The sequence below is a fragment of the Sorex fumeus genome, unplaced genomic scaffold (assembly GCF_029834395.1).
Source record: "Sorex fumeus unplaced genomic scaffold, SorFum_2.1 ptg000017l, whole genome shotgun sequence".
Classification (NCBI taxonomy): domain Eukaryota; kingdom Metazoa; phylum Chordata; class Mammalia; order Eulipotyphla; family Soricidae; genus Sorex; species Sorex fumeus.
Genome location: NW_026606074.1, coordinates 1,417,985 through 1,444,093, shown reverse-complemented (window position 1 = coordinate 1,444,093; position 26,109 = coordinate 1,417,985). Strand labels below are relative to the sequence as shown.

The 26,109-nt window shown below is 61.4% G+C and overlaps 3 protein-coding genes across 3 annotated transcripts; all 3 read right to left on the bottom strand.

Moving 5' to 3' along the window:
- Positions 1-218: 218 nt before the first annotated feature.
- Positions 219-1,145, bottom strand: LOC130021598 (olfactory receptor 15-like). The gene has a single exon (XM_056112353.1). It carries the CDS (start codon positions 1,143-1,145, stop codon positions 219-221), a length of 927 nt encoding a protein of 308 aa, XP_055968328.1.
- A 14,538-nt stretch (positions 1,146-15,683) lies between these two features.
- On the bottom strand, positions 15,684-16,628 carry LOC130021596 (olfactory receptor 2G2-like). The gene has a single exon (XM_056112352.1). It carries the CDS (start codon positions 16,626-16,628, stop codon positions 15,684-15,686), a length of 945 nt encoding a protein of 314 aa, XP_055968327.1.
- Positions 16,629-22,233: 5,605 nt separating this feature from the next.
- Positions 22,234-23,163, bottom strand: LOC130021516 (olfactory receptor 2G2-like). The gene has a single exon (XM_056112274.1). The coding sequence runs from the start codon at positions 23,161-23,163 to the stop codon at positions 22,234-22,236; it is 930 nt and encodes a 309-aa protein (XP_055968249.1).
- Positions 23,164-26,109: the final 2,946 nt, after the last annotated feature.

The window sequence follows — 26,109 nt, the reverse complement described above, 5'->3', positions numbered from 1 at the left end:
TGGCACCTGCCTGTGGAGGGGGCGTGAGGGGGTGTGGCTCACCCTGAAAGTGCCGGAACTCCTGCAGCCTCTGCATGTGGGGATGGGGGCACTCAGGGAGCAGGCGGCGTTCATCTGAGGGGCAGGAGGGGGAGCCCTGTGGCTGCTCAAGGGCATCTGACATGGAGAGGAGGGGACACTGGAGAAGGCAGCCTGCAGGGCCTCAGGACAAGCGCCCGTCACCTCCCCAGGGGCCGCAGGACCCGCCTCCAGGCCGCCTTCACATCCTTGTTGCGCAGCGTGTAGATGAGAGGGTTGAGCAGTGGGGTGATGAGGCAGTACAGGAAGGACACGAACTTGGCCTGGGTGCTGTTGGCGGGGGGCTGCAGGTACATGTAGATGGCCGGCCCGAAGTACAGGAGCACCACCGCCAGGTGCGAGCTGCAGGTGCTGAGTGCCTTGAGGCGTCCCTTGGCTGAAGGCAACTGTAGCACGGCCCTGGCGATGAGCGTGTAGGACACAAGCACCAGCAGGGGCGCCGCCAGGGCGAAGGGGATGGCCCCCAGGGTCAGGGACAAGTCACTGGTGCTGGTGTCCCCGCAGGCCAGCTTGATAAGGACAGGCACTTCACAGAAGAAGTGGTCTAGTGTGCGGTGACCGCAGCGCCGGAGCTGCAGGGTGAGCGTAGCCTGCAGCAGCGAGTTGGCCAGGCCGCTGCACCAGGCCACAGCCGCCAGCTGCACACACACCTGGGGCCGCATGATGAGGCTGTAGCGGAGGGGCTGGCACACGGCCACGTACCGGTCGAAGGCCATCACGGCCAGCAGAGCGCACTCGGTGCAGCCGGTCCAGTGGAAGAGGTAGGCCTGCACGACGCAGCCCCAGGCCGCGATGGTCTTCTCGGGGCCCCAGAGGTTGGCCAGCAGCTGTGGCACGATGGTGCAGGTGACACAGAGGTCGAGCACCGAGAGGTTGTCCAGGAAGAAGTACATGGGGGTCTGGAGTCTGGGATCCACCAGGGAGAGGAGGATGATGGAGCCGTTGCCCACCAGGGTGAAGATGTAGGAGACCAGGACCACGCCAAAGAGGGGCATCTCCAGCCCGGGGTGATCCGAGAAGCCCAGCAGGATGAAGGTGCCAGGGAGGCTCTCGTTCCCCCCGCCCATGGTGTCCTTCCCCTCACCTGGGGCAGCGCGGGGAGAGAGGTGTGAGCGTGAGTTCGGCTCTGCTGTCGGCCTCAGCAGTGTCCTGCAGCCTTCCACTCTCCTGCATGGACACTGCCCTCTGATGTGACGGGAAAGAGTGACAGAGGCAGGGCCCCAGAGGCAGGGACCCTGCGTGCCCAGCTACCTGCTCCTGCGGCAGTGAGGTAGGGTCTGAGCACAGTCGGGACAGGGAGGCACTTGTCCGCAGCACACACAGGCACTCGGCTGCCCAGCTCTAACCCGATCTTTTGGTACCTGTCTGGGTAACAGCCACCTACCCGCCCATCTACCTGTTATAGTCCAGGACACTGGAGACTGTCTCTGCTGTCACCTGTAGCACTGTCAAGCCCCAAACAAAGCTGCCGAGACAGAATCCTCAGTCATCACATCACTCTCAGCCCCTGGAAGGGTGAACAGACTGAAGGGTGGCAGATGGGGTCCCGCAGGCTTCCCAGAAAGGGGCCAGCCCGAAGGACTACTCAGAATGGCAACACTCACGCTTTCCCTCCAAAGCTTACCCCGCAGGACACCTGAGGCCGGTGCCTGGGCTTTGCTCTGAGACTTCTGAGACCCCAGTGCATGGGCCGTAAGACCACCCCTACAGCTCCTCTTAGTGTCCCTCCTGCTGTCTCTCCCTCACTTGGGAGGAGATGCAGGAAGCGGAGACGCGGCTCCTTTTTTAGGGGGCTGGTGAGGCCCATAGCACTTGCCTGGAGACCTCCTGGGATTGGCTCTCCAGGGTGTGTGCAGACCTCTCCCTTCCCTCACGCAATTAGCTCAGGGGCTCCTTTGGGAGAGGGGAGGAGAAGCGCTCCCAGGGTGTCTTTAATCTTGAGCAGCTCTACTCTAGGGATGAGGCCCCTGGGCATGCAAGCATGCATGAGCGTAGTGTAGGTGAGTGTGTGTGTATGTGTATATGTGAATGTAGTTGAACGTATGTGTATGAGTGTGTCTGTGTGTGAGTATAGGTTAAGTGTATGTGTAGGCGAATATATGTGTGTGTGAGAGTGTAGGTAAGTGTGTTTGCATGTAGTTGAATCTCTGAGGGGGGGGGGAGAGAGAGAGCATGAGCTCTGAAACAGCTCACACTCCTGGCTCTGAGCTGAAACAGCATTTAGGGACTCAGTGGCTGTTCTCTGCACCCCTCCATGAACAGGCTGAGCCAGACCCTCACAGAGACTCCTCTTCCTACACAGGCCGTTCCAGGTCCCTCTGCCTGGGCTTGTCCTTGGCTCTCTGTTCCAGTGCTCAGGCACGTGGTTCTACTGAATCAGCTTCGTGAAATACACTTGGAGCTCTGGGCTGTTGATGCTCCAGACTCACTCTTTCTTTAAATAAACACTGCTTTGGTTATTCTAACTTTCTGGACCGGAAACAATATCTGGAGTGCTGTTAGTCATGTGACAGGGTTGGCACCAACTTTGCCGATGCCTGTACTGCCCACAGGTAATAAAATAACACAAACAGTCTGGCCCAGGAACACAGGGGACCTCTCCACTTGCTGCTGTTTGAGTAAATCAACATCCCGGACTCATCCTTCGCCTTCTCCTCCATCCGAGGTGACTTCATTCTCTCATCCCATACATCAAGCAAAGTTCATACACCGCCAAACAGCAGCACTGGGAAGAGCAGAAAGCACCTACTGCTGGCTCTCCTCCACTTAATCCCTCCTTCCTCGTGACTGGCTGAGCGTCTGGCCCTCACCCTGGCCGGGGTGAAGGGCTGGTCTTATCCCACAGCATCTGCCAAAGGGCAGGAGCTGACTGCTAACAGACAGGAACCGGCTTCCTCCACAGCTGGTTTGCAGAAGCAGCTGCGATTGCATCTCGTCCTGCGGGTGAGCAGCTCCACAGACTATCTCTGCACTGCAGGAAGGAGTCCACCAGCGTCCGCTCTGCGCATGAGAAGGTTCAACGCAGCAAGTGCTTCAGGACAAATTTGGAGAGGGACCAGAACGGGGTCCGCAGAATGGTTGGAACTTTGCGCTTATTTCTATCTGCCCAACATGAAGGAAACGGATCAGGGAGAAGATGTGACTCCAGTGTTCCAGGCTCTGGTTTGACCCTGGCACCGCACAGCCACTGAGCATCGCCAGGTGCGATTATGCACCCAACACCACGCACTTACTCCCAGCCACGGGCAGATGGGAATACTGGGCAGGTCTTTAGGTACCGGCGTGCCAAGTGGTTGGCCTTGGAGAACTTTCTGTTCAGGTCCTGTGCCCTTTCCCATCAGGTCCCGTGTATAGGAGGAGGGGACAGACTCTGGCAGAGTGAGGAGAGGCTGCTGCCAGCAGGCATGGCCCAGTTTCCCTGCCTGTCACCACAGCCAGTCCCCAAGACTCTGTGCAGGGGTGGGGGCAGATGGGGAAAATAGGCAGATCAGGCCTTCCCACCCCCCTCCTTCCTGCTGCTCCTGAGAGCTCAATGTTTGGGACGGAAGAGCCACACCCCATCGCCACAGAGGCAGGAGACAAATTCAACTTCGGCCCAAACTCTCCTCGCCCCGTGGGCATCTGGAGAATGGCAGGGCACTGGCATCTTGAGAGTCCATATTCCTGGGGTCCACGGGTGGAGTTGTACACACGTATGTACGTGCAGAGAGACAGGCACACACATGTGCATGTGGCACTCATGCCCCTCCCCCAGGCCTACGCCCTCCCCATAGCCTGTGGTTGGAGGCGCTGCTCTGTGCTGTGGCTGGGAGCCACTAGCGGCTCTGAGACTCTGAGACGGCATGCAGAGGGAGGATGGGGAACTGCCTTCTGCCCGAGCGCAGGTGAGTTCGCGGGGAAAGGGGCACGGGCAGGGGGCTAAGCCTGAGGGCACTGGGGGTAGCCCTGCTGCCATCACACGGGGCTTCTGTGCGGCCACACAGCCAGGGCTGCAGACACCAGCAGTGTTGTGTTGAGCACGGGAGGTGTTCGTGCTTGGCCTCAGCTCCCTGGCTCACCTGTCCCTCAGGTCTCCTGAGGGGTCTGCACCTGCCTGCCTGCCCGTCGCTCCCAGGAAGCCAGAGACAGGGGAGGGGGCTGGGGGCAGCTGTGTGTCTGCGGGGCCACCAGCTGTCTCCTCACAAAATGCAGCCAGGCTGCCTGAAGCTGTCCAGACAGCCCCATGATCCTCCGTGTACGAGTCCTCCGCCAGGTCCTGTGACCTGTCATTGAGTGCTCACCTTGGGACCTTGCTGTGTATACAGACAGTGGCCATCATTGTTCTGTTCAGTCTTGGCCTGGACTCCTAAGGTCCCTTGGAAATGGAGCAGGTGCTCCAAAAGTCTGTTTTTTTTAAATGTTTTTTTTGAGCCACACCCAGTAGTGCTCTGAATTCAGAGATTACTCCAAAATAACCTCTGGGGAATTGGGAGACCATATGGGGTGCCAGAGATCAAACCCTGAGTCGGCCACATGCAAGGCAAGCACCCTCCCTTGTATGCTATTCCTCAAGTTTCTTTAGCAGTCTTTGAGTAGATGACTGAGGGTGAGAAGGGAGGAAATCTGGGAATCCAGGGATAGAGAGAGGGGGAGATGCCCATGGGATCTGGAGAAGAGAGGGGAGACGTCCCTGGGATCTGGGGACAGAGAGAGAAGAGATGTCCCTGAGATATGGGAGCAGAGAGAGGGGAGACGTCCCTGGGATCTGGGGGTGGGGGGGGGAACGTCCCTGGGATCCGGGGACGGGGGTGGGGGGAACGTCCCTGGGATCCGGGGACGGGGGGGGGGGGGGAAACGTCGCTGGGATCCGGGGACAGAGAGAGGGGAGACGTCCCTGAGATCTGGGGACAGAGAGAGAAGATACGTCCCTGAGACATGGGAACAGAGAGAGGGGAGATGTTCCTGGAATCCAGGACAGAGAGAGGGAGAGGTCCCTGGGATCCGGGGACAGAGAGAGGCGGGAGACGTCTCTGGGATCAGGATTCAGGAACAGAATCAGGAAGTTGCCTGTCAGTACGGAAGCATGTGGACCTCCTGGGGCTGAGCTTCGGGTCTCACCAGCCTGCAGGGAAATGCCTTCTAGCAGCAGCAAACTCTGCCCAGGGCCTGGTGCCAAGGCAGGCAGAGGCAGCCAGCCACCCCTCCCCAGTGTGGCAGAGTAACACGACCCTCCAGTAGTTCCTCACTAGTGTAGCAGAGTGGGCCCTGCCCCAGGATGGCAGAGAGTCACACCCACAGCTACTCTGCCCCTGGCCAAGTGAGGCAGAGAGTGGGCCCTGCCCTAATGTGGCAGAGCAACACCCGCCCTCCCCAGGTGTGTCAGAGTGGGCCCTGCCCCACCGTCTCAGAGCAATAACACCCCCCTGCAGTGTGACAGAGACTGGGCCTTGCCTGGGTGTGGCAGACAGTAGCAGCCTCTCCCCAAGGGTAGCAGAGTGGGTCCTGCCCAGTGTGGCAGCTACGGGCTAGAAGCCGAGTGGGCAAAGAGCAGCCAAAGCTGTGTGGCCATGGTGGGTGATGCTCACGGGCAGGATGGTAGCCCCGGGAGACTGGGCCGTGTCCTTTGGAGGCAACACAGTATGCAAAGAAGAAGAACCCTAGAGACACAGACAGCCTAGGGGTCTGGAGTTGGGGGAAGGTGCCCACCATGTCTGTGTGGCAACAGGGAGCCTGGAGGGACACCCACTGTCCCCCCGCAGGGGCCATGCTCCTAGGCCGTCCACCGGGGGACCCTGCCTGGACCTTGCTGCTTGCAGGGAGTGGGGCCTAGGGGGCCCAAGCTTGGCCACTGTCCCCAGCTCGTGCCCCTTTACACTGCCATTTGTTCACCCAGACGTGGGGGCAGGTACAGAGCAGAGGCTGGAGCAGGCGGGGTGACCTCTCTCCTCTCCGCTTCACTCAGCTGCTGCCTGTGGGGCCGTGAGGAGCCGTGCAGGAAGGAAGCCGCCGGGAGGAAGCGGTAAGGGGGTCCCGGGCGCTCGGCTTGCGTGTGCTGTTTCCTGGATCCCGGGGCCCACAGCGAGCGGCTCCTTCCCGGGGAAGCAGCTCAGTCCTGAGATAAGGCTTGGGGGCCGAGGAGACACACACTAGCGTTCCCCTCCCCCCTCTCCCCTCTCTGGGGGCCTCTGCGTCCGTGCCACCACCCACAGGCCTTCACAGCCCTTTCCCCACTCCAGCTCGGGGTTTCTGGGAGTTCCCTGCTCTCATGAGGACAGCCTCTCCCCCACCAAGAGCAGCCAGGAAATTAGGCCCAGAGAGAGCATAGTGGATGACGTGTGCCTTGCACACACCTGACCATAGTTTGATCCCCAGTGCCTCCTACAGTCCCTGGAGCAGCACCGGGGTGAGCCATGAGCACTGCTGGGTATGGGCCCCACAAAAAAAAATCCGCTGGGAAATAACTTTCAATTAGTTTCCCATGGTTCTTGCCATGTCACGAGACTGTAAGGGTGTTCTCTGCACACAGGAGAGTCCCTCCCATGTCATAAGATCGCACACATATTCTCTGAACCCGTGAGAGTCCCTCCTAATTCATGACTGTGCACATGTTCTCTGCACAGAGCAGAAACTCTCCCACAAAATGTCACTTCACATGGGTTCTCCACACCTGGGAGAGTCCCTCCCATACCACACCATAAGATTGCACATGTGTCCTCTATACAGAGGAGAGTCCCTCCCATCATGAGACTGCACATGTGTTCTCTGCACACAGGAGAGTTCCTTCCACACCATGAGACAGAATGTGTGTTATCCACACACATCAGAGTCCCCCTAGGTTGAACATGTATTCTCTACACAAAAAAAGAGTCCCTCCCACAGCAAGAGACTGCACAAGTGTTCTATCCACACATGGAAGAGTTCCCTCTCACATCATGAGACTGCATATGTGTTTCTCTCTACATGCAGAAGAGTCCCTCCCATACCATGAGACTACACATACGTTCTCTCCACACATGAGCAAGCGCCTCCCACACCACAAGACTGCGTTTCTCTCCAGACATGGGAGAGCCCATCCCACATCATGAGACTGCACATGTTCTCTCCACACAAGAAGAATCCTTCACACAAGAATGCATACATATCCTCTCCACACACGGAGAGTCCCTCCCACATCACAAGACTGCACGTATGTTCTGTCCACAAACAGGAGAATCCCTCCCAGGTCATGAGGGACTGAACACAGGACAGTCCCTCCCACACCACGAGATGGCACACACCACAGTCCCCCCATCATGAGACGCACATGTTCTCTCCACACACACTAGAGCCCCCCGTCATGAGACACGCGCGTTTTCCACACACCAGAGTCCCCCCTTGTCATGAGATGCACGTGTGTTCTCCTCACACCAGAGTTCCCCCTTGTCATGAGACACGCGTGTTCTCCTCACACCAGAGTCCCCCCTTGTCATGAGACACACGTGTTCTCCTCACACCAGAGTCCCCCCTTGTCATGAGACACACGTGTTCTTCACACACCAGAGTCCCCTTGCCAAGAAACACGTGTGTTCTCCTCACACCAGAGTCCCCCCTTGTCATGAGACACGCGTGTTCTCCTCACACCAGAGTCCCCCCTTGTCATGAGACACACGTGTTCTTCACACACCAGAGTCCCCTTGCCAAGAGACACGCGTGTTCTCCTCACACCAGAGTCCCCCCTTGTCATGAGACATGCGTGTTCTTCACACACCAGAGTCCCCGCGTCATGAGACACACGTGTTCTCACACCAGAGTCCCCGCGTCATGAGACACGCGTGTTCTCCTCACACCAGAGTCCCCGTGTCATGAGACACGCGTGTTCTCCTCACACCAGAGTCCCCGCGTCATGAGACACGCGTGTTCTCCTCACACCAGAGTCCCCGCGTCATGAGACGCACGTGTGTTCTCACACCAGAGTCCCCCCTTGTCATGAGACACGCGTGTTCTCCTCACACCAGAGTCCCCCCTTGTCATGAGACACGCGTGTTCTCCTCACACCAGAGTCCCCGCGTCATGAGACACGTGTGTTCTCACACCAGAGTCCCCCCTGGCCACGAGACACGCGTGTTCTCCCCACATGCGCCCCGGGCGTCCACACTCACCGCGCGGCCACCGAGTGTCCGGCTGTCCCTCTCTCCGCAGGCAGGACGAGGTCGCCGTCGGGAGGGCGAGCCCCGGCCGAGGCCCGGCCAAGCACCGTGAGTGTCGCGGGCGGGGAGGGTCCCTCGGGCAGGGGCGGCGGGGGGGTCCGCGCTGAGCCTCCTGGTCAGGCTCTCGGGGCGCTGAGGCGCGCCCGCCGCTGACCCCTGACCCCTGACCTCGTGCCTGGCACGCGGGCGCCGCCCTCAGGCCTCCCTGTGCCGGCTAGAGCAGCCGGGCAGCCGGCAGCGCCACCCCGCGGCGTGGAGGCTCCAAGGCGCCAACTGGCGCTCCGCGGGGATCCCCACTCCCACTCCCCACCCCCACCCCATCCCCACTCCTGACTCTCCACCCCACTCCCCGACTTGACCCCCCACTCCCGACCCCAGGGACTGAGGCATTGGGGGCCGCGTTTCTGCTGGTGCCCTGGCCCTTGGACAGGTGGGCATGACCCTGGCCTCGCTCTGTCCCCTGTGCACTGCCAGCCCCCGCCTGAGCCACCTTGCTGGGGCGTTATGGGGTTTCCCGGGGCACGTCCGTCCCATGTCTCCCTCGGTCCCTCGTCCCTCGTCCCTCGGAGAGGCGCCGTGTGCGCGGCTGGGAGCTGTTTCCACCCGCGCCTGCTCCCTTGGCGCTCGCCAGCACGCGGGCACTTGCCCATCGGTCTTGCTGCTCTTCCCGTGACATGTCCAGACCCTCAGGGGCAGCTGGCTCAGCTCAGAAACAGGGTCTGCGGCTCAACTGTGACGCCCGTGCTGGGAGCAGACACGTGAGCCTGAGTGGCTCTGTCCCAGCCTCCTTCGAGGCCTCACACACACAACCCTCACCCTCCCGAAAGCCGCCTCTCCTCTCACCTCCTCACCCCTGCAACTTCACGTCATGGTGGCACATTTGCCCGTGGCCCGTTCACAGATGTGGGCACTGTCCCGTGTGTTCAGGCCCTGCACCCCGAGAATGGTCTGTGGGGGCCGGGGCTGCCTTTCCTTCAGAAAACCGTGTTTCAGGGACCAGCTCCCAGCACTCCCAGGACCCCCCTGTCCCAGCAGCCCACCTGCATCGGCCCCCGGGCTCGTTGGAATTAGTCGGGGGCCATACCCTGCAGATTCTGACCCCTGTAGGCAGCCCTGGGCCGTGCGGGGCCGTCTCCGGCCAGTGAGAAAGGGAAGTGAAAGGGGGAAGTGCTTCTCATGACACCCCACGTCTCTGATAAGCAGGCACGCGCCCTCCTTCCATGGGGCAGTGGGCGGCTGGCTGCTGGCAGGTGAGGAGAGGCCAGGTGACCCGGGCGGCGGCGCGGGAGATGAGCCCAGAGCCAGACTCAGAGCTGGGGTCTGTGGAGCACTGCAGCACACGAGAGAGGGAAGCGTTGGTTTGACTTCCTCACGGCACCGACGTGGTACCTCCACGAGGTGTCTCCACGGCACGGCCGACAGGCTGTGGGACGGGTCGAGCAGCCTAGGGTTCCGCCGAGCGCCAGCTTCACCATCTGGCAGACTTCTGCTGGAAACAGTCCCTCGGCCATGTTTAGTATTTGGTCCTGGCTGATTAAAGATGGAGTGGGGGAGGCCTCAGTGCTCAGAGCGGCTGCCCCGCTGGTACCTGTTACTCTCCACCACTCAGTCCAGCCACCCTGCAGCCGTGACCGTCCTTCCTTTGTCCCTCCACACTCAGGCCAGCCTCGGGGCGCGTCAGGAGGTGCTCATCCACCTTCCAGATGGAGCAGCTCTGGGCTGAGTGCTCCTCCCTGGGGGCTGGTGCTCCCCTGCCTCTTGCTGCTTGGACAGATCAGGGGCGTTTCCACCCCCTCAGCTCCTGCCCCGCTGCAACCCCCAGACTCAGCTTGTTTTCTTTTCCTTTGACCCTGCAGGTCGAGGCACCCCACCCGCTTCCAGGCAGGTAATTAATCGAAAGCTTGTCACGCTTTTTTGTCAAATGTCAGTTCTGATCACCCACCCGCCGGTCATGCCAGGGTCCTTCCCACAAAGGTTCTGCCGGGATTCGCCCGGGTTTCGATCCTGAAATAATATTCCTGCTCAGTCTAAAGCATACGGAAAAAGGTAATGGGCTAAAAATTCCCAGTGATGGGGCTGGAGTGATGGCACAGCAGGGAGGGCGTTTGCCTTGCATGCGGCCGACCTGGGTTTGATTCCCAGTATCCCATATGGTCCCCCAAGCACCTCCAGGGGTAATTCCTGAGTGCAGAGCCAGGAATAACCCCTGTGCATTGGCTGGGTGTGACCCCCAAAAAAGCAAAAAAAAAAAACCATCCCAGTGATTTAGATAATAGGCTAGTTTCTCATTCATCTAGTTCTACCAGAGCCCATGATTTCAGCTTTCAGAACTATTATCGTGAAAATAAATGGAATCATTCCACCACAAGCATCACTCCTTTTTAGCTTTCCACATTCCTTCCCAGTCTTTAGGCTTAGGAGTTAGCAGGAATATCTGTAAGCACAGCAGGAATCAATGTCCTAGAAGACTTTGAGTGCCGCTCAACAGTCATCTGGCAAACACTGAGTTAATCAGTGTGCAGGGAACTGATGCTTGGACTTCCCCTTTGCAATGGAAAATGTGCCGGGACACTCCGCCCCGTGACTCAGAGCTTGTGAGCATCCCCTGTGCTGTCGTCTGATCACTGATGGATTCCCGATTGAGGAGATCTGACCGATGACAGGACCAGCTGCTGCTCACTGCTGGCCGAGGCCGCAGGAACCGCCCGCCCCTCCCTCCCCCCCCTCCCCCCGTGCTGGGTCTCTTTAGAGGCTTCACGTCTTCTTGGTTCTTTGCTCGAGGGTCAGTGGGCACCGTTGGGGGCTCCTTTTCTCTCTGTCCCTAGCAGGAAGACGCAGGTGCCCACAGCTCCGAAGAGGTGTGCTACACAGTCATTAACCATGGCCTCTCCCCACGGCTGTCCCTGAGCTGCAACCACAGCTACGAGAACATCCTAGTGACCACAGAGAGAGGGGGACCGGCCAGGAGGAGCCCCGAGACCGAGTACGCTCTGCTCAGGACGACCAGCGTGCCCAGACCGACTTCCTGCACCCCAGAGCATGACTATGAGCTGGTCCTGCCACAGTAGTTGTCCCCGGAGGTCCCGTGTGTGCTGGGGTAGACAGCCGAGTCCGTCCACGCTGCCAGGCATCCCTGCACTCGGGCAGAGTCACACTCATGGCTGATGCCACGGGCCTCTCTAACACGCAACTCTGCTGCCCCCACCTCCCTCTCCTCTGGGTCTCCCGAGTGAGCTGGGAGGGCGGGCGCTACCCCAGGCTGCTCATGGGGGCCGGCGGGCTGTGCACCCTTCTGCCTGCCACGTTCACAGCCCTGAGCTTTGGTTTCAGTAAAAAAAATGACGGACTGGGTGGGGCTTTCATGTGTACATTGCCTGAGGCTGACGTGTTCCTGGAAGTGTCCACCCTCTGACTGCCCATGATCACACAGTGCTGCCCCTCTTAGGTGCCCATGCCCCTCTCAGTGCCTACGCCCACAGGGTGCCCGCCCCTTCTGGTCTTGCACACACTGCATGCTCTCAGCAGTCTCACGTCGAGTTGGGCGGTTCCTGAGACTTTGGTTTCCTCCTTTGGCTTGGGGGATTTTTTGTCAGTGCTGCGGGTACCCTGGGCAGGGCCAACGTCCACGCACGAATACATGTGCGCTCCGCAGCCATCTCGAGAGACAGCAGGCCGCTGAGTGGCCGAGTGGATCCAGGCAGCCCAGAGCCCTCCCACGCTGGGTCTCGACCGGCATACACACGGCCCAACTCTCCAGCTGGTCTGGAAGGGGCACCCATCACGAGTTGTCCAGCCTCTCAGTCCCTGACCGTGGGCATCAACAGATTCCTAGCTCTGACGGCGAGTAGCAGCACATTAAACTCCATGGGAAACTAGTCCACGTCGCTCAAAGACTGAGAACAGTAGCACTGGAGGCTCAGTGAGCACCAGCCAGCTTCAGGAAGCTCACAGACAGCGACTTCAGTAACACCAGAGTAAGACAGACAACGATTGCAATTCCATTTGCCGTTTTGTTACAAGAAATACGAAGCAAATTTGCTTGTGCGTGCTAAGGGGGCAGGCTTGGGGGGTGGGGGGAGGAACTGGGGACAATAATGGGGGGCAGGTTACACGGTGGTGGGATTGGTGTTGGAACAACGGATGCCTGAAACAACTGCCTTATATGAACAATTTTGTACATCACGGTGTTTCGATTTGAAAAGGTAAATGCAGAGGGCACAGGGTTGAGACGATTAGATCTCAACGAATGAAGGAAGAAAATAAATAAATGAACAAATTTGAATGAGAACAACAACAGTATGTCTGACTCCTGTTTGGATTAAGATTGCAGACTTTGAGGACGTCGCTCAATATCTTATTATCTCATTTTTACTTTAGACAAATTGGCAGGCTACCGAATATAACCTGCTCACACGGCAGAGTCTGGCAAACTCCCCGTGGCGTACCCAATATGCCAAATACCAGTAACAATGATAGGTCTCATTCTCCTAACCCTGAAAGAGCCTTGAATATGGCACTTTTTAAAAAATCTCAGGGCTAGGATGAAGGAGACGTTACTGGGGCCTGCTCGAGGCAATCGATGAACAACAGGATGGTCGTGATCGTGATCGTGAGGAAGTTCCTGCAGAAGAGCCCTGGAAACTGCAGTTTCCGATGGGACCATGGACAGACACTCAGGTGCAGCCTGGGCCTGGGTCCATGCAGGAGTGTCCACTCTGCTCTTACCACCAGTGTATCTGTAACGCACACACATGCAGTGGTGCGCCACATACACACACCTGTGCACACCCACACGTGAACACACACACACACACACCTGCACACACCTACACACCTGCACGTGCATGCACAGAGCCGCCCCTTGCTGCAGTTGGTCTCCTTTGGAGAGGGCCAGGATCACCACGGGACAGGCACACAGCCACCGCCCGGCTCATTGGTCAGCGAGGAGAGCGTGGTCACGTTTATCTCAGGCAGAGCCCTTACTGCATTGAAGTAAGAACCGAGGTAAACAGCCATGCCTTTGGGAGTGCACCAGTCCCAGAGTCGCAGGGGAGGAGCTCAGAGCCCAAAAGACGGGTGGGGCAGGGCAGGGAGGGGAGGGGCAGGGCAGGGCAGGACTGTGCAGGGCGAGGTGGGGCGACCCCAGCAAGAGCCCAGGTCAGCAGGTAAAGCCCAGCACAAAGAGCAGTGCATCCAGACCGGGAGGATGAAGTGGGATGGGCGAGCTCACACTGGTGCCCTGTACCCCCAGGAGGAGGGGGGTCTTGGGCACCACCTAGAACCCCCCAGCAGGGTGGGGAACTCATTGAGCTCCATCCTGTTCATTCCCACCCTAGGGCAGGGAGAGAGTTGGGGGGGGGGGAGTGGGGAGAGAGGGAGGGAGGGAGAGGAGAAGGGAGGAGGGAGTGGAAGAGGGAGGAAGAAAGAGACTGGGAGGGAGGTTGAGGGAGAGAAGGAGGGAGGGAGAGGAGGAGGGAGCGGAAGAGGAGGAAGGTGGGGAGGAAGAAAGAGACCGGGAGGGAGGTTGAGGGAGGGAGAGAGGGAGAAAGAGAGAGAGGGAGGAAAGGAGAGGCAGGGAGTGATGGAGAAAGGAGGGAGGGAGGCAGAGAAGGAGGGAGGGAGAGGAAGAGAGAGGGAGACAGAAGCAGGGAGGAGGACATGAGCAGGTGGACTCCAGAGACATGGACACTGGATGCAGGGGACCGACCTGGGGCAGGTTGCACGGAGACGGTTTGCAGTGGAAGCAGGTCTCTGGCACTTTAAGGGGCAGCGAAGGTCCCTGGAGATCCTGGTTGGGAAGGAATCAGAGCCCAGTCTGGTCCACCCAGCCCTGCTGTCCCCAGCTGCGTTAGGCCAGGCAGTGACCACGGTTGGTCAACTAAGAGAAAATTCCCACACAACACAGGAGGAGGAAGAGGCCCGAACCAGGCAGGTGGTGAATGGATCTTTACACGGGGCCCCTGGCTCTCCGCACAGTGGCTGTGCAGGGATGAGGCAAGGAGCCCCAGCAGTCCCCCGGGAAGCCAGAGCAAGCGCAGGTGGGGGTGGGGAGTTGTGCACTGGGTCTGGGGAAGGCTGGCGGAGTGGCTGGAGCAGCCCCAGAGCTGGTCGGGGGTGGGGGAGAGTCACAGTCATGCCCCAAACTCACCAGGGAGCCATGGCGGGCAGCTCACAGAGGGGCTTCCTGGCCTGCTGTGTCCCACCCGTGTCCCCCACCTGACGTGCCACCCTCCAGGCTTGTGGGGCTCCAGGCCCTGTGCCAGCATCCCGTCAGGGTAGAGGCTGGGGGCTGTGTTGCCCCCAATCAACCACCTACTCGCAGGGGCTCCTCTGGGCTGCACCCCTGCCCACTGCCCTGCAGGACGCCGGCTGGGCGGCACATCCTGCCCATGTCCCCCCTGACCTGTCTGGGGCTGCCCTGCTCGGTGGACGAGCCTGGCTGTTCCCAGGCCCCAGGGGCTGTGCCTTGGCGGCTCTTGGCACACTGAGTCTCTCGCGGTGCCCGGTGTCCCCGCCAGAGGGAGTCAGGCTCGGCCAGCGCTGTCCCAGGAGGCGGGCGGTGGGTGAGATGCTGGCAGGTGTCCCTGGCCCAGCTCTGCCCAGCCTCCCGGCCTGTTCCCCGGGGCCAGGGAGGGAGACTGACCACGCAGCCCAGCCTCACATCCTCCACCCCTGGACACCCAGAGGAGGCCGGGAGGGCCAGCCCAGGAGACTCGCCATGAACTCTCCTAGTCTCAGGCCTCGTCCCTGGAAGTGGGTCTCATCATCGGGGTGTATTTGGGAAAAGAGACGCCAAGCAGGGGTGGAGCAGCGTCTCCCAGTGTGGGTCCCCTGGGTGCTCAGAACGACCACAGGTGAAAATCACATTGGTGGGGGCCCCGGTGAGAGCCAGGGTCAGCGGGTAGGAGGGGGAGGACTTGGAGGACTGAGGTGCAAGTGGCCTGTGGCCGGAGATAGGCTAGACCCCTCCTGGGAGCCAGGACAAGGCCACGAGCTCTCGGGCTGGTGCAGAGACCACCTCACACTAAAGACGGTATTCACGTCTTTTATTGGGGGGATAGGCCACGCCCAAGGTGCTCAGGGCTCGCTCCCGGCTCTGTGCTCGAACCCACATGGGTTGGGAATCGGCCAGGAGGCTGCATGCAGGACACACACCTCCCCGCTGACCTGATTCTCCAGCTGCAATTTTTTTTTTTTTTGCTTTTTGGGTCACACCTGGCGATGCTCAGGGGTTACTCCTGGCTCATGCACTCAGGAATTACTCCTGGCGGTGCTCGGTGGACCATGTGGGATGCTGGGAATCGAACCTGTGTCGGCCATGTTGGCTGTGTGCAAGGCAAATGCCCACCCGTTGTGCTATCACTCCAGCCCCACCAGCTGCAATTTTTAAAAGAAAGCACGATCACTTATCAACAGCCTGGTCCTGCAAATGCCAGATGGTCAGGTAGAACGCGACCCCAGAATCCTCCTCAGAACCTTCCGGAGCCCGGCCTTCACCTCCTTGTTCCTCAGGGTGTAGATGAGAGGGTTGAGCACGGGCGTCACCACCGTGTAGAACAGGGACACGAACTTGCCCTGGTCCTTGGACCTGCTCTGGGCCGGCTGTAGGTACATGAAGATGATGGTCCCATAGAAGATGACGACCACTGTGAGGTGCGAGGAACAAGTGCTGAATGCCTTCCGCCGGCCCGCGGCCGACCGCATCCTCAGCACCGCCCGGGCGATGCAGCCGTAGGAGCCCAGGATGAAGGACACGGGCAGTACCAGGAAGAGCACGCTGGCCACAAAGAGCTCGGCCTGGTTGAAGGTGGTGTCCACGCAGGCCAGCTTGATGAGCACGGGCACCTCGCAGACGAAGTGGTCCACACGGCGGTGGCCACAGAAGGGCAGCTGCAGGGTGAGCGTGGACTGCACGAGGGTGGTGGCCACGCCGCTGAGCCAGGCCGTGGACGCCAGCAGGCGGCAGAGTCGGGGGTGCATGATGAGTGTGTAGTGCAGGGGCCGGCACACGGCCACGTAGCGGTCGTAGGCCATGACGGCCAGCAGGACGCACTCGGTGGAGCCCAGCGCCAGGGACACGTAGAGCTGCACCACGCAGCCCCCATAGGAGATGGACTTGTCGGGGCCGCCCAGGTTGACCAGCAGCTGGGGCACGACGCTGCTGGTGAAGCAGAGGTCCAGCAGGGACAAGTGGGCGAGGAAGAAGTACATGGGCGTGTGCAGCCGGGGGTCCAGCCGCGACACCAGCATGATGGCCGCGTTGCCCAGGAGTGTCATGATGTACAGGAGGGAGATGAGCCCAAAGAGGACGCGCTCTAGCTGGGGCCGGTCGGAGAAGCCCACCAGGATGAAGCCCGGGGGGCCGCTGGTGTTGGTGCCCGGCATGGCATCACGGGCAGGGCCAGGGCTGGGCCCCCTGAGCCCGCGGTCAGGGGCTGAGGCAGGGAGACGAGCTGGGCTGTGGGGAAGAACGGCCAAGACCCGCGTGAGTCCCCTGGCTCCCCCTCAGGCCAGGGCAAGGGCCAGGCGGGTCCGGCGGGTCCAGCGGGTCCAGGGGCAGACAGACCCCTGGGGAGGGGCAGGGCGGGCATGCCAGAAGCCGGCGCCCAGCAGAGCTCGTGGGAGTGAGACCCCCAGGTGTGCAGGCGCCTTGGGGGAAGCCTCCAGGTGCCTCTTCCTAGAGGACGCTTGGGGCATTTCAGCGCTCACAGCTCCTCTCTCTATCCCTGCTCTTTCCCGGGAGCTGCTGCCCAGGTGGTAAGGAAGGAAGCCCAGGATAGCATGCAGGGAAGCTTCTGGAACCGGGGGTACTGAGAGAAGCCCAAGAGCACAAGCCCTGGGAGGTGGGTCTCAGTCCTCTCCATGCCCACAGGTCACCCTGGTCGCGGAGGTGGCCCAGAGCTCAGCCACTGCCCCTCAGGTGAAGTGGATGAGACATTACGGAGCCCCCTGCCTCCTGCGGCCCCCCGAACCTCTCTTCCAGGTGGGAGGCTCAGATGTGCTTCCCAGGAGGGCTCTGCTCGGCGCAGCCCCTCCTCCTGCCGGGAGCCCCAGGCTGCCGCAGGAATGGGAGGACACGGCCCCAGACTAGGCGGAGGGGGACAGGGCAGGGTTCAGGCAGAGCCCCTGGGGCTGCGTCTCGGAGGAGGGCTGGACGCAGGCAGCAGGTGAAGGGCTGTGGGGAATGGGGCATCAGTCTGCCCCCGGGGAAGACCCCCACAGAGACCCCAAGGAGAGCCCAGCTCGTACCCGGACAAGAACCCACACTGGGAGACCACACAACCCACACTGGGAGACTAGCTCGTACCCAGACACACAACCCACACTGGGAGCCCAGCTCATACCCAGACACACAACCCACACTGGGAGACCAGTTTGTACCCAGACACACAACTCACACAGGGAGACCAGCTTGTGCCCGGACACATGACCCACACTGGGAGACCAGTTCGTACCCAGACACACAACCCGCACTGGAAGCCCAGCTCGTACCCAGACACACAACCCGCACTGGGAGACCAGTTCGTACCCAGACACACAACCCGCACTGGAAGCCCAGCTCGTACCCAGACACACAACCCGCACTGGGAGCCCAGCTCGTACACAACACACAACCCACACAGTAGCCCAGCTCGTACCTGGACGCATAACCCACAGTCCAAGACCCCCGTTCATGCCCCAGGTCCACACCCATCTGAGAGGATTAGACAGACCCTCAGATGTGGCTTACAGGAGGCCCCGGGGGCGGGGGTCTCAGTGGTGGTGTATGACCAGCCTAGAGCCAAAGCAGCTGGAACAGGAGGGAGCAGAGAATCACGTGCCAGGGGAGATCGGGCTCTCCGTGGCCTGGGCGGGACATGCCCGGGCGGCATTTCTATGAACTACACGCGAGAGTTCCAGGGTGCGAGCAACATGCCCCACGGGGGTCGCTGGGAAGGGCTGGGCAGAGGCAGCAGTGGACTTGTGCTGGGAGGGGTGGGGACGGCGCACCCGAGACTCTGCCGGACTGTGCCCGGGGGTGGGGACGGCATGCCCAGACTCACGTGTGTTGGCAGGTGGCACTCAGGGTGCTCGGCAGTCACTGTGCTCAGGGCTCCGGGCTGGGGCATCGCAGGGACGCGGGGGCTTCCCTGGGGGCCCAGTGGGGCAGCCCCTCGTCTGCTGGGCGCCTCCTGCTTGGCCAGGGGCTGTGGGCAGTCCCTGTCGAACGAAGGTCCAGTCACTCGTGGATGCTGCCACCTCTCCTGTGCCCTCTCCTGTGTCACGCATGGCCCTAGGCACTGCCTGCTCTCGCCTGGAGTGACCATGGCGACGTAGGCACTGCCCGGAGCCCCAGCCTGTGCCAGGTGGGGGCACGGGGGCTCCCCGAGGCCTTCCCCGGGCAGCTCTGGCCTCTCCCTGCCCCACGCACCCACTGATCCCTGGGGTGCGGGGCTGTGCCCAGCAGGACAGAGAGGAGACACTGGCCGGGAGGGCTGGGCCCTGGGGTGCCCCTTTACCTGCCCCTCGCACGAGCTGCCTCTCGCCCCACTCAGGCCCCATGGCCCAGGGTTGTGGCACACCTAGGTGTTTCCATCAGCCCTGTGCCTTAGGGAACTCAGTTCAGTCAGGGTGCATGTGGGCAGCAGCCAGGCTCCCCGAATGACCCAGGTGTGTAGGTCTCCACACGGGAAAATGGGCATGAACTCCCAAAAACCAGGTGGATAATTCCGCGGGCTGGAATGATAGTGCGGGCTGGAGCGATAGCCCACCAGTAGGGCGTTTGCTTTGCATGCGGCTGGCCCGGCCGAGCCAGGTTCGATTCCTCTGCCCCTCTCGGAGAGCCCAGCAAGCTACTGAGAGTATCTCGCTCACACGGCAAAGCCTGGCAAGCTACCCGTGACGTATTCAATATGCAAAACATTTTAACAAGTCTCACAATGGAGACGTTACTGGGCCCGCTTGAGCAAATCGATGAACAACGGGAGGACAGTGCTACAGTGCTAATTCCTCGTTGCCATCAGTATTTCCATGGGGGTTCACCAAGCGCCTTCTCAGTGCGGGTCCCCTGTGCCCCCACACGGGTGGGATGGAGACCGAGACTCCAGCGTGTGACAGGGTGAGGGTTTCCTCCTCACCTGCTGAGCTTCTCAGAGAGGCCTGGGCGTGGGTTCTTCTCTCGCCGGAAATGCGGGTCACGCACAGACGGCCCGCCCTAGGGTTCCACAGACAGGAAGCGGCCGGACAGGGAAGGAGAAACCCAGAGTTTGCACAGCAGAGTGCGTGCCCGGGGGCAGGAGTCCCGGGTCCACCCCGGCACTGCCATCCAGGACAGTCTAGAGAGACTTTCCTGGGAGACAGGCCCCGAGGGAAGGGGCATGGCTGGAGCCTGGGACCCTGTGCTGACGGCTCCACATGCCCCAGGACCACCTCCTCCCAGTTCCTCCTGCTACATTCCCACCCGAGAGCCCCTCACTGTGCGGGAAGGCACAGGGAGGGCTTCCCGGGGAAAGAGGCAGAGGGGCTGAGGGGCAGCTGCCCTGTGAGCGGGGTCGGGGCTGGAAGCAGCTCCAGTAGGAGGCCGGGCGGAGGCCTTAGGAGCTGTGGGCTGGCTGGAGTGTGTCCAAGAACATGGACACTCCCTGCACCCCCTGAAGTCCAAGAAAGTGGCCTTGGCAGAGTGGGCCTGGCCTGTCTGCTAGGTAGGTCTCCCCAGGAAGGAGGGAAGAGGGAGCACGGCTGACTCGCGTCCCCGGACGGGGAGAGACTCCCCTGCTTTCCTCTGTGGGAGTCGTGGGGCTCGTTAAAATGTCCAGGACAGGTCCCCGGGGACTCCTGGTGCCTCTGATGCTGGCGCGCCTCGGTGCGGCCCCCAACCGGCCAATTAAACTCTCCCATTACCCGCTGGTCCCGGCCAGGGGCTGTCGGAAATGCACTTGTGTTCCCAGAACTTCAGAGGTGTCCTCCCGGGAGGAAGCCCTGTGGGCAATGGTCCCCCAAGTCCCGGGGGCTGTGGACCCAGCGCCAAGCGGACACGGTGGGGGGGAGTGGTGGGGGAATGGCTGGAGCAATAGCACAGCAGGTAGGGCGTTTGCCTGGCACGCAGCCGACCCGGGTTCGATTCCCAGCATCCTATATGGTCCCCTGAGCACTGCCAGGAGGAATTCCTGAGTGCAGAGCCAGGAATAACCCTAATAACCCTTGAACAATGCCGGGTGTGACCCAAAAAGCAAAAAAACAAAAAACAAAAAACAAAAAACAAAAACCCAGTGACCAGTCGGTGCAAACAGCCCCAAGTGGAGCAGATGACGCCCTCTGCCCTCTCTCTCCTCCTGACCTTCACGCTTCATTTGTCTTTAGAGGCGAACACTTGCTGTTACTCAAAATACAACCCCTCTCTTCCTTGATCACAGGTCTGATCGTGGGGGCCACAATGTCCGAATTCCACATGCTGCTGGTGAACTCTCTCCTCTCCCGCCCCCTCTCCTAGACCCGGGTCTGCTCACCTGGAGCTCAGAGGTTTTGCAAGGCCCCGATTCCAGCCCAGCTGCCAGAGTGGTTGTTTAGCCCCCGAAGACCCCAACAGCCCTCATTGTCCCACACAAGGCCCCAGCTTGAGCCGCTTGGCTGCTGCCCTCAGCTGCCCTCAGCGTGCCCTGGCCTCTCCCCCACATAGGCAGACCAGGACACAAAGACGAGCCTTCCCTCCCCCAGCTGGACGGATCCACACGAGGCCAGCAGCTGAATCCAAGCAGTAACAAGGTACCACGTGGTCACTCACTGAGAGGAACTTGACAGAACATCTGTTTGAGGGGCTGGAGGTCAGCATGGAGGGGGGGGGGGGCGCTTGCCTTGCCCCGGCCCACCCGGGTTTGGTGCCCAGCGTCCCGTAAGGCTCCCTGAGCAGAGAGCCAGGCATAGCCCTGGGCACTGCCGGGAGTGGCCCTAAGACAGAACCAAAAATCAGCTTGGACCCGGAGAAGTTCCCTCACTGGCTGACTTCTACTGTGCAGGGGGCGAGTCACTGCATCCCTCCGTGAGGGCTCCCAGGAGTCGGACACCCAGGAGGGCGCGGGGCTGCTTCATCCTGCCTTATGTCTCCGCAGTGCCCCCGCCCCCTTGCAGGGGCTGCCAAGGGGCACGCAGGAGGACTGGTCAGTGCGCCTTGGCCAGCGGTCAGGTGTGAGGATGAGGCAGTGTCGGGCCCTGCGGACCACACGGTGCCGGGCACCTAACCCAGCTGACCTGTGTGCTGTCTGGAAACAGCGTCTCTGTAGGAGAAAGGACAGCAAGTGCTCATGGGCCATAGGGGGCAGTGCCCGGCCGTGTGTGAGGGCAGTGCCCGGCTGTATGTAAGGGGCAGTGCCCGCTGTGTGTGAGGGAAGTGCCAGCTGTGTGTGTGAGGGCAGTGACCTGAGGCCCAGACAGTGGGTCACCCTGGCACCGTGGCCGTGTCCTCATGGAGGACGAGGCCCGTGATGACGAGGGCTGGGGACTGTGTGCTCCACAGGGTGGGGAAGGGCGGGCAGGGGGCCGTGAGGCCGGGCGGCGAGTGAGACCCAAACTCAGGAGCGTGGCTCAGGCAGCGTGGAGGTTTAATGGTCAGTGGGGTGCGGGAGCTAGACCTCCCGGGGACAGTGTCTGCCCAGACAGAGTCGGGTCGCCTTGTGTGCAGATGTCAACGCTGACCCCGTCACAATCTACCTGCTGCCAAGGGGGCACCGGGTAGGCCCGGTCCAGGAGGGAAAGTCCACCAGAGGCCGTCATGTGTGTGTATGCGTGGCCACAGCGGCCCAGCCAGCCTGGACACTGGACGCTCGTCTGCGACTCACACCCGGGGTCATGCTGGCAACTCAAACCCTGGGGAAATCCAAACCCACAGCACTGACAGCCACGAGGGGGCTGACCAAGGGCAACGCAGAGAGTCCTGCATGCGGCCAAGCACGACTGCCTCTGCCCCGGGGCCAGGGCTCACACCGTCTCCCGAGGGCCCCGGAAACCATCCCGCCCGTCAGGAAATCCTCCCCAGCACCTTCCAGAGCGCTGCCTTCACCTCCTTGTTCCGCAGGGTGTAGATAAGCGGGTTGAGCACAGGCGTCACCACCGTGTAGAACAGGGACACGAACTTGCCCTGGTCCTTGGACCTGCTCTGCGCCGGCTGCAGGTACATGAAGATGATGGTCCCGTAGAAGATGACGACCACCATGAGGTGCGAGGAGCAGGTGCCGAACGCCTTCCGCCGGCCCGCAGCCGACCGTATCCTCAGCACCGCCCGGGCGATGCAGCCGTAGGAGCCCAGGATGAAGGACACGGGCAGTACCAGGAAGAGCACGCTGGCCACAAAGAGCTCAGCCTGGTTGAAGGTGGTGTCCACGCAGGCCAGCTTGATGAGCACGGGCACCTCGCAGAAGAAGTGGTCCACACGGCGGTGGCCACAGAAGGGCAGCTGCAGGGTGAGCGTGGACTGCACGAGGGTGGTGGCCACGCCGCTGAGCCAGGCCGTGGATGCCAGCAGGTGGCAGAGCCGGGGGTGCATGATGAGTGTGTAGTGTAGGGGCCGGCACACGGCCACGTAGCGGTCGTAGGCCATGACGGCCAGCAGGACGCACTCGGTGGAGCCCAGCGCCAGGGACACGTAGAGCTGCACCACGCAGCCCCCATAGGAGATGGACTTGTCGGGGCCGCCCAGGTTGACCAGCAGCTGGGGCACGATGCTGCTGGTGAAGCAGAGGTCCACCAGGGACAGGTGGGCGAGGAAGAAGTACATGGGCGTGTGCAGCCGGGGGTCCAGCCGCGACACCAGCATGATGGCTGTGTTGCCCAGGAGTGTCGTGATGTACAGGAGGGAGATGAGCCCAAAGAGGACGCGCTCTAGCTGGGGCCGGTCGGAGAAGCCCACCAGGATGAAGCCCGGGGGGTCACTGGCGTTGGTGCCTGGCATGGCATCACAGGCAGGGGTGGGGCTGTCCCCTCCAAGCCCGAGGTCAGGGGCCGAGGCAGGGAGATGAGCCGGGCTGTGGGGTGGAATAGCAGAGACCCGTGTGAGTCTTCCAGCTCCCCCTCAGGCCAGGGCAAGGGCCAGGCGGGTCTGGGGGGTCCGGGGGCAGACAGACTCCTGGCGTGAGCCAGGGAGGGTATGCCAGAAGCTAGCGCCCAGCACAGCTCATGGGAGTGAGACCTCCCAGGTGTGCAGGCGCCTTGAGGGAAGCCTCCAGGTGCCTCTTCCTAGTGGACACTTGGGGCATCTCAGCACTCACAGCTCCTCTCTCTATCCGTGCTCTTTCCCGGGAACCGCTGCCCAGGTGGTAAGGAAGGAAGCCCAGGATAGCATGCAGGGAAGCTTCTGGAACCGGGGGAACTCAGAGAAGCCCAAGAGCACAAGCCCTGGGAGGTGGGTCTCAGTCCTTCCCACGCCCACAGGTCGCCCTGGTCACAGAGGTGGCCCAGAGCTAGGCCACTGCCCCTCAGGTGAAGTGGGTGAGACATTACGGAGCCCCCTGCCTCCTGCGGCCCCCCAAACCTCTCTTCCAGGTGGGAGGCTCAGATGTGCTTCCCAGGAGGGCTCTGCTTGGCGCAGCCCCTCCTCCTGCCGGGAGCCCCAGGCTGCCGCAGGAATGGGAGGACACGGCCCCAGACTAGGCGGAGGGGGACAGGGCAGGGTCCAGGCAGAGCCCCTGGGGCTGCGTCTCGGAGGAGGGCTGGACGCAGGCAGCAGGTGAGGGGCAGTGGGGAATGGGGCATCAGTCTGCCCCCGGGGAAGACCCCCACACAGACCCCAAGGAGAGCCCAGCTCATAGCTGGACAAGAACCCACACTGGGAGACCAGGTCGTCGACAACACACAACCCACACTGGGAGCCCAGCTTGTACACAACACACAACCCACACTGGGAGACAAGCTTGTACCCAGACACACAACCCACTCTGGAAGCCCAGCTCATACACAACACACAACCCAAACTGGGATACCAGCTCGTACCCGGACACACAACCCACACTGTAGCTCAGCTCGTACCCGGACGCATAACCCACAGTCCAAGACCCCCGTTCATGCCCCAGGTCCACACCCATCTGAGAGGATTAGACGGACCCTCAGATGTGGCTTACAGGAGACCCCGGGGGCGGGGGTCTCAGTGGCAGTGTATGACCAGCCTAGGGCCAAAGCAGCTGGAACAGGAGGGAGCAGAGAATCATGTGCCAGGGCAGATTGGGCTCTCCGTGGCCTGGGCGGGACATGCCCAGGCGGCATTTCTATGAACTACACATGAGTGTACTTGGGTGCGAGCAACATGCCCCACAGGGGTCGCTGGGAAGGGCTGGTCAGAGGCAGCTGTGGACATGTGCCTGGGGGCACGGTGCACCTGAGACTCTTCCGGACTGTGCCCGGGGGTGGGGACGGCATGCCCAGACTCACGTGTGTTGGCAGGTGGCACTCAGGGTGCTCGGCGGTCACTGTGGTCAGGGCTCCGGGCAGGGGCATTGCAGGGCGCGGGGGCTTCCCTGGGGGCCGAGTGGGGCAGCCCCTCATCTGCTGGGCGCCTCCTGCTTGGCCAGGGGCTGTGGGCAGTCCCTGTCGAACGAAGGTCCAGTCACTCGTGGATGCTGCCACCTCTCCTGTGCCCTCTCCTGTGTCACGCATGGCCCTAGGCACTGCCTGCTCTCGCCTGGAGTGACCATGGCGACGTAGGCACTGCCCGGAGCCCCAGCCTGTGCCGGGTGGGGGCACGGGGGCTCCCTGAGGCCTTCCCCGGGCAGCTCTGGCCTCTCCCTGCCCCACGCACCCACTGACCCCTGGGGTGTGGGGCTGTGCCCAGCAGGACAGAGACGAGACACTGGCCGGGAGGGCTGGGCCCTGGTCTGCCCCTTCACCTGCCCCTCGCACGAGCTGCCTCTTGCCCCACTCAGGCCCCATGGCCCAGGGTTGTGGCACACCTAGGTGTTTCCATCAGCCTTGTGCCTTAGGGAACTCAGCTCAGTTAGGGTGCATGTGGGCAGCAGCCTGGCTCCCGGAATGATGCGGGCGTGTAGGTCTCCGCACGAGAAAATGGGTGTCAACTCCCAAAAACCACGTGGATAATTCCGCGGGCTGGAATGACAGTGCGGGCTGGAGCGATAGCCCAGCAGTAGGGCATTTGCTTTGCATGCGGCTGGCCGGGCCGAGCCAGGTTCGATTCCTCCGTCCCTCTCGGAGAGCCCAGCAAACTATTGAGAGTTCTCGCCCACACGGCAAAGCCTGGCGAGCTACCCGTGATGTATTCAATATGCAAAACACAGTAACAACAAGCCTCACAATGGACACATAACTGGGCCCACTTGAGCAAATCGATGAACAACGGGAGGACAGTGCTACAGTGCTAATTCCTCGTTGCCATCAGTATTTCCATGGGGGTTCACCAAGCGCCTTCTCAGTGCGGGTCCCCTGTGCCCCCACACGGGTGGGATGGAGACCGAGACTCCAGCGTGTGACAGGGTGAGGGTTTCCTCCTCACCTGCTGAGCTTCTCAGAGAGGCCTGGGCGTGGGTTCTTCTCTCGCCGGAAATGCGGGTCACGCACAGACGGCCCGCCCTAGGGTGCCACAGACAGGAAGCGGCCGGACAGGGAAGGAGAAACCCAGAGTTTGCACAGCAGAGTGCGTGCCCGGGGGCAGGAGTCCCGGGTCCACCCCGGCACTGCCATCCAGGACAGTCTAGAGAGACTTTCCCGGGAGACAGGCCCCGAGGGAAGGGGCATGGCTGGAGCCTGGGACCCTGTGCTGACGGCTCCACATGCCCCAGGACCACCTCCTCCCAGTTCCTCCTGCTACATTCCCACCCGAGAGCCCCTCACTGTGCGGGAAGGCACAGTGAGGGCTTCCCGGGGAAAGAGGCAGAGGGGCTGAGGGGCAGCT

What these genes read in the sequence shown, in the direction of transcription:
- LOC130021598 (XM_056112353.1), bottom strand. Translation starts at nt 1,145, where the DNA reads ATGGGCGGGGGGAACGAGAGCCTCCCTGGCACCTTCATCCTGCTGGGC.
- LOC130021596 (XM_056112352.1), bottom strand. Translation starts at nt 16,628, where the DNA reads ATGCCGGGCACCAACACCAGCGGCCCCCCGGGCTTCATCCTGGTGGGC.
- LOC130021516 (XM_056112274.1), bottom strand. Translation starts at nt 23,163, where the DNA reads ATGCCAGGCACCAACGCCAGTGACCCCCCGGGCTTCATCCTGGTGGGC.